We start from the raw sequence: 7,132 nt of genomic DNA, 5'->3' as shown, positions 1-7,132 counted from the left end.
CAGCATTCTTGATCAATTGTTTACCCACTCGGGTACTTGACCATGTAAGTCTTATTCACTCTATAACTTCTTTTTTCCCTTCTATTCCAACTATGAGTCTTCCTCCATGAGTGTTTGGGTGTGTTGCTTTTGTTTATGTTCATAAACATCATCGCAGTAAGTTGGACCCTAGGGCTATTAAATGTGTTTTTCTTGGTTATGTTCCCGATAAGAAGAGCTACAAGTGCTATCACCCTGGTAGTACGAAATTTTTTGTTTCTATGGATGTTACATTTTAGGAATGTGAGTCCTTTTTCCTCATCTTCAAGGGGAGAATCCTTCACCAGAAAGCTCATCACCTCCTTTCTTTGAGTCTTCAATGTCTACTCCTTTACCTGTGTCAGTGTATCCTTCTCTTGTCCCTATTGTTCCTGTTCCTTCTATATCTGATCCTCCTGTGACTGATCCTCCTGTGACTGATACATCAAGTTCAGCAGAGATACATAAGATTATGACACCTGAGTTTGTATATCAAAGAAGGAAACAACCCACATTGTCTCAGCAGCAACCTCAATCGTCTGAACCACTGGTAAGTCCTGAATCTCATATTTATGATCTTGATGTTAATACTTCTGATGACTTACCCATTACTACTGATTCTGATGATTTACCCATTGCTCTTAGAAAAGGAAAAAGATCTTGTCCTAAGAAATCTTGTTCCTCTTGTCCCTCTTATACTCAATACCCTATCTCCCATTTTGTTCCCTCTGCTAATCTTTCTGTGCAGCACAAAAGCTTTGTTTCAGCACTAGACTCTATTGCAATCCCAAAATCAGTACATGAAGCCTTGAAATATGGGAATTAGGCTCAAGCCATGCAAGAGGAGATGAATGCGTTGGAGAGAAATAAAACATGAGAGGTTATTGATAGACCTAATGGAAAGAAATCAGTAGGGTGCAGATGGGTTTATGCCCTGAAATATAATTATGATGGAACTCTTGAGAGATACAAAGCTAGATTAGTTGTCAAAGGTTACACTCAAACCTATGACATTGATTATGAAGAAACATTTGCTCCAGATGCAAAGATGAATACGGTGAAAGTCTTGTTGTCCCTTGCTGCCCATTACGATTGGGATATAAATCAATTTGATGTGAAAAATGCTTTCCTCAATGGTGAGTTAGAAGAAGAAGTCTACATGGAAATCCCGCATGGTTTTGATTCTGTGAAAGGAGAAAATAAAGTTTGTAGATTAAAAAAGGCCTTGTATGGATTGAAGTAGTCACCTCGTGCCTGGTTTGGAAGGTTTACTAAGGTTATGATGACATTAGGATACAGACAGAGTCAAGGAGATCACACTCTTTTCTTCAAGCATTCCCATAATGGAAAGCTTACTGTGCTCCTTGTATATGTTGATATTATTATCACAGGTGATGATTTTGTGGAGAAACAGATTCTGCAAACACGACTTGCCTCTGAATTTGAAGTCAAAAACCTTGGAAAACTGAGATATTTCATAGGGATAGAAGTAGCTCATTCAAGAAAAGGAATTTTTATCAGCCAGAGAAAATATGTTATTGATTTTCTCAAAGAAGCAGGAAAGCTCGGGTGTAAACCCTCTAATACTCCTATTAAGCAGAATCATAAGATAGGCTATGAAGAGGAGAATCCTCCAGTTGATAAAGGACAATATCAACGGCTAGTTGGAAAATTAATATATCTGGCTCATACGAGACCAGACCTAGCTTATGCTGTTAGTTTTGTCAGTCAGTTTATGCACGACCCAAAAGAGAAACACATGCAAGTAGTAGAGATAATTCTTCAGTATCTTAAAGCTACTTCTGGTAAAGGATTGTTATTCCGACGTGATGGCAATCTCTCTTTAGAAGTCTACACTGATGCTGATTATGCTGGATCCGTGACTGACCGTCGATCTACCACTGGTTATTGCATGTTTCTTTGCGGTAACTTAGTGACATGGAGAAGTAAGAAACAAGATGTGGTTGCCAGGTCAAGTGCAGAAGCTGAATTTCGAGCTATGACTCAAAGCATTTGTGAGTTACTGTGGCTGAAAATTATACTTGATGATCTCAAAATAAAATGTGAAGGACCTATGAAGCTGCTATATGACAATAAGTCCGCTATTTGTATAGCTCATAATCCGGTTCAACATGATCAAACTAAACATATTGAGGTCGACCACCATTTCATCAAAGAGAAACTTGATAGCGAGTTGATTACCACTCCATACATTTTCACTGGGCGTCAATTAACTGATCTATTGACAAAGAGACTTCCTTCAGACAGATTTCAAGAACTTACTAGCAAGCTCGGAATGATAAATATCTATTCATCAGCTTGAGGGGGAGTGTTGTAAATATTAGGTCTTTTATTATTATTAGTATTTGTTGTAGTGGGCCAAGCCCATTAGGTTAAGAATTAGGTTTTTTTGGTCTCTATAAATAGAGACCTCTTTGTATCAGATTAATACACAATTCAATAATATCAGAATACCTTTTTTCAAGTGTTGAAGTTACTGCAATCATGTATTTCTAATTCCTTTCATGGAATCTGGATGATTTGGTTTATACCCATTTGAGCAGAGTAGGAAGTTTATATTAGCTATTAAGCAATTCTGGTAATTATCTGAATTGAATATATAAATTACATTATGTTATGGAATATTTATTTGACAAGTCTATGTTAATTTATAGCAGCTATAATCTAAAGAAAAAAAAAAGTTTTTTGGTCCGCGGGCTGGCCCTAACCCATAGGGTTATATGATTTTTTGGCTCGTGCGAGCTATTTAATATGCGGGTCTTTGACCCTGCGAGCTTTTTGACCCTGACCCGTGCGGGCGAGGGCCTAACGGGCCGGGCTAGCCCGTTTTGACGGCTTAATGATTATTAATTATCATGCTTTCATACCAATCAAAGCATGATAATTAATTACTTAGGTTTCCATAAAAAGCATGATAATTAAACCGTACTTGATATGGGCCGGGCTGTATTGATATGGGCCCAAATTCTTAAACCCTACTCCTTCAACTTCCTAAACTGAAACCGTGAAGTGGCTCTTTCTTCCTTCCACAGGCAACAATGGTGAAATCAAATTCCGACAAGTCCTCCAAAAATCCGGAAGACATAGACACCCTCAAATCCGATGTAGCCTCTTTCGCTTCTTCGCTTGGGTTGTCCACTTCACAATCCTATTCAGGTTTCAACGATGTCGATTTTCGCCAAACCAACAAGCCAAACAAGCCACAGAAGAAGCAAAAAGCACCTGAAAAAACTACACCCCAAAATACCCAGAAGCCAAAAAACAAGACTTTAAACAGAAACAATGGACCCCATGAGAAACCAAACACCAACCCCAAACCTAAACCCCCTGTTCTGTCAGTGGACGCTGCCAATAAGGAAAAGGGGTTCAACAAGTTTAGGATTCTTCCCAAGCTTCCTTTGATGAAAGCAAATGCTTTGGGTGTGTGGTTTGAGGATGCGGCTGAGCTGGAAGCCAAGGTGATTGGTGAGGAGAAGAAGGTGGAGATAAGGAATGTGGAAGAGTGGAAAGGCTTTGTGGAGAAGAAGAGGGAAGTGTGTGAGAGGTTGATGGCACAGTATGCTCAGGATTATGAGTCATCAAGGGGACAGAGTAGTGATATTAAGATGTTGGTTTCCACACAGAGGTCAGGGACTGCTGCTGACAAAGTATCTGCATTTTCTGTGTTGGTTGGGGACAACCCAATTGCAAACTTGCGGTCAATTGATGCTCTTTTGGGTAAATTCATTTCTCATCTTTTTTATTTTTATTTTTAATCGGCTTTTATTGTTATTAACTTGTTATATATGCTTAGTTTGAGCCATCAAGCAAGTATTTACATTGGTTTCCTTTCTTCAAGTGTCGATGAATTGAAGAATAAGTAAGGATTGACATTTCAAGTTCTGACGACAAGTTGTTTTTCTAGGCTATGTATTAGCTCAATTATTTTAGTTAAAAGTTTTTTTGTTTTTGTTTGGGGTTGGGGTGCGATAGAACTTGTTTCAGTTAATTTTTTATTGGTGGGGTTGAATGATTCTGATGCTGTCTTGTATCTATTATTTTTGCTAAATCGAGATTTCTTACTTTCAAAGTTTTTGGCAATTTAATCAACTTATCTTTGTACATAATTGATCTCTTTCCAAGCAGCACTCCCCTGTATGTTACCCTAATCTGAAGCAGATAAGATATGTATCCCAACACTGTACTTGCTAGAGTTTCATTTCCATCAAACATTCAACCAAGTTTTATTTTTTATAGTGATCTGTTATTTCAATCTCATGGCTCTTTTCCTCAATGATTTGTGTCTCTAGTGAGATTTCCCCATCTGTATATATACATTGACTTTAGGATATATAATATTTTTTTGTTCTCCCCATATGTGTTGCTTCAGAGTTGAGCTTTTGACTGTGTTTTTTGTTTAATCTAGGAATGGTTACTTCCAAGGTTGGAAAGCGCCATGCCTTGACAGGTTTCGAAGCACTCCAAGAATTATTTATTGCAAGGTCTGCATTTCCCCTTTGTCTTTCACTCTCACTTGTCCTCTCCCGATCTTGATAAAATTTCTTTTATCATTAAAATGTAATCATAAATGCTTTTTAAAAAATGCTCAAAAAGAGATAAAAATCTGTGCGAGTGATAATTGTGAAAGCTGTGCAAATCATCAAATGTAAACTATAATAATCCAAGCTCTACTTTGCGTGTCCTGCATTACTCTGCTATGAGTATACCCTGTTTATTCTAATATTATATGCCATGTTATACTTTTCGATTTGCATGCTTGTAAGTTGTAATTTAACTGATTATTTGGACCATACTGGACAAATGTCTAACTTGCATAGTATTGAATCACATGCATCATCAGTGCTCTGATCTACTACATTTTCTTTTTTCCTATTTTGCTTGCAGCTTATTACCAGATCGCAAATTGAAGACCCTGATACAGCGGCCGCTAAATCACGTTCCAGAAACTAAAGATGGTTATTCACTTCTCCTTTTCTGGTATTGGGAGGACTGTTTGAAGCAGAGGTATGTGTGGCAACACTTTGTTGTACAAAAAAAAAAAATCTTAAATCAAATTTTCTGATTTGATTTGGTGAAAGGTTTCTTAAGTTAACTCTAAATGCAAGTACATTTTATGTAGTGCATTTTTTGTTTCTTATACTTTGGATGCTTCCTATACATTTAATTATTTGCTTTGCCATTATAAGAATAATTGGATTCTAGTGAGCATTTACACAGAAGTGTAACCTCCTGCTACCACTGAAGAATAGGAGAAAGGGCTTATTCATGCTAGTACCAGACAGCCTAAAACTTCATCATATGATTACTTTACATCACATTAATTAATATTTGCTTGAGCAATCATAATATTACCAATTTTCAAATTTCAATGACAGTGTGTATTGTCCTTGTCAACCCAAGCTCTTTTTTTTTTAGTGATCTATGTAATAGCTTCTGATGTCTCAGATATGAACGATTTATTGTTGCACTTGAAGAAGCATCCCGAGACATGCTACCTGCTTTAAAAAACAAGGCACTGAAGGTTGATTTTCTGTTCACACTTTGTCTAATTTTTTTTTTCTTTCTTTTTGGTTTTTATTTTAGACTTAGTTACTTAATATTTACGGTTACAAGTGACTCTAGTTTATACTTTATTATAACAAAAGGTTTGCTAGTGTAAAGAACCAATTCACCCAAAAGTTTAAGCTATTGGGTGAGGCTACATTAATAGCTTTATATATCTCTAGCACGCCCCCTCACACGAGAGCCCATTAGGCTTGAAGGGTGGATGATGCATCAGGTCCAGCCTACCTGTGCTAAGAAACTCCACAAGACTTAATTAATTATTAATTAAATGAGGGGCGGTGAGGATCGAACCCTGACACCGAGGTTCTGGTACCACGTAAAGAACCAATTCAACCCAAAAGTTTAAGCTGTTGGATGAGGGCCTCTTTAATGGTTTATATTATACTCTAACACGCCACTCACAAGAGAGCCCATTGGGTTTGAAATGTGGATAATGCATCAGGCCCAGCTTATCCATACTAAGAAATTCCATAAAGAAAATGGGGGCGGTGATGATCAAATCCAGGACACGATTGCATTTAGCAAGTAGTTTGTGATGAAAACTGAATAAAAGATTCTGTTTTTCATGAAGTCTTTCAAACCATGGAGATGGTTGATGAGAAAAAAGAGTGGTTTGTCTGATGGGGGGAAATCAGCTGCCTTTTATGGCAATTGTGTGTACAGTAGTGCTGTTCATTGTGTATAGAACTACAAAGTATCATTATCACCAAGAAGAGATTGACCAAAAAATGGAGTTTCTGGGGAGAAACAAAGGCATATCCTGCAATTTCTGGGAAGTTGAAAGGTTTGCCACGAGGTATAATACATGCTGCTTTAGATTTGGAGATGAGGACCTTTTTAATGGTTTATATTATACTCTAACAGCTAGTATTATTAACTTAAAATATTTTGTCTTAACTTCTGCAGGGTACTTGAAAGTTCTTGAACATAATCAACCCGTGAATTATAGGATTTTTTCCCTTGCATTTTGTGGTTTTCTTTTTTGTTTTTATGCATGTTATGTGAGGTGTGAAGACATGTTTTGAGATATATCAAGTGAATCAATTATTAAATATTGTGTGGGTTCCTTTTTGCTTTGTTGCTTGCAGGCCATATACGTGCTATTGAGTAGAAAGTCAGAGCAAGAGCGCAAACTACTTTCTGCACTTGTTAATAAAGTGAGTTAACATTAAGCATGACCTATCTTAATTGGACATGTTTGATCTTCATTTGGTCTTGTCATATTAGGTGGTTAGTGAACTAACTAATACAAGCTGTTTACTAAACTCACTCTCTGATTTTTTTCTTTCTTTCACTTTTGCTTTTTTTCTTTTGTTTTGCTGGTGGGCGGGGACTTGGAATTACTTCAGCTTGGGGATCCAGATTCTAAGGCTGCATCTAATGCTGACTTTCACTTGTCCAACCTTCTGTCTGACCACCCAAATATGAAGGTATGGTTATTTATCAACCTTTTTAATTTGGTTTTGGGAGTGTCAATAATCTATGTTTGAGCCAATGTTTACATATTATCAATGTTACCAGGAAATAG

General features: G+C 37.1%; 1 protein-coding gene across 1 annotated transcript; it reads left to right on the top strand.

The window, feature by feature from the left end:
- The first annotated feature begins 358 nt into the window (after positions 1 to 358).
- LOC133305666 (protein SLOW WALKER 2-like) lies at positions 359 to 7,033 on the top strand. The gene is made up of 6 exons (XM_061505904.1): positions 359 to 505; positions 3,072 to 3,756; positions 4,445 to 4,520; positions 4,924 to 5,043; positions 6,693 to 6,761; positions 6,954 to 7,033. Exons 1-5 carry the CDS (start codon positions 359 to 361, stop codon positions 6,709 to 6,711), a joined length of 1,047 nt encoding a protein of 348 aa, XP_061361888.1. The 3' UTR covers positions 6,712 to 6,761; positions 6,954 to 7,033.
- Positions 7,034 to 7,132: the final 99 nt, after the last annotated feature.

The sequence above is a fragment of the Gastrolobium bilobum genome, unplaced genomic scaffold (assembly GCF_033153095.1).
Source record: "Gastrolobium bilobum isolate Gb01-03AN ecotype WA unplaced genomic scaffold, APGP_CSIRO_Gbil_v1 utg7702, whole genome shotgun sequence".
NCBI classification, from domain to species: Eukaryota; Viridiplantae; Streptophyta; class Magnoliopsida; order Fabales; family Fabaceae; genus Gastrolobium; species Gastrolobium bilobum.
This window is presented reverse-complemented; position numbering and strand designations above follow the sequence as displayed.

What these genes read in the sequence shown, in the direction of transcription:
- LOC133305666 (XM_061505904.1), top strand. Translation starts at nt 359, where the DNA reads ATGTCTACTCCTTTACCTGTGTCAGTGTATCCTTCTCTTGTCCCTATT. An exon ending in AGATTATGACACCTGAGTTT is followed by an intron (nt 506 to 3,071) that starts GTATATCAAAGA and finishes TTCCTTCCACAG; the next exon opens with GCAACAATGGTGAAATCAAA. An exon ending in GTCAATTGATGCTCTTTTGG is followed by an intron (nt 3,757 to 4,444) that starts GTAAATTCATTT and finishes TGTTTAATCTAG; the next exon opens with GAATGGTTACTTCCAAGGTT.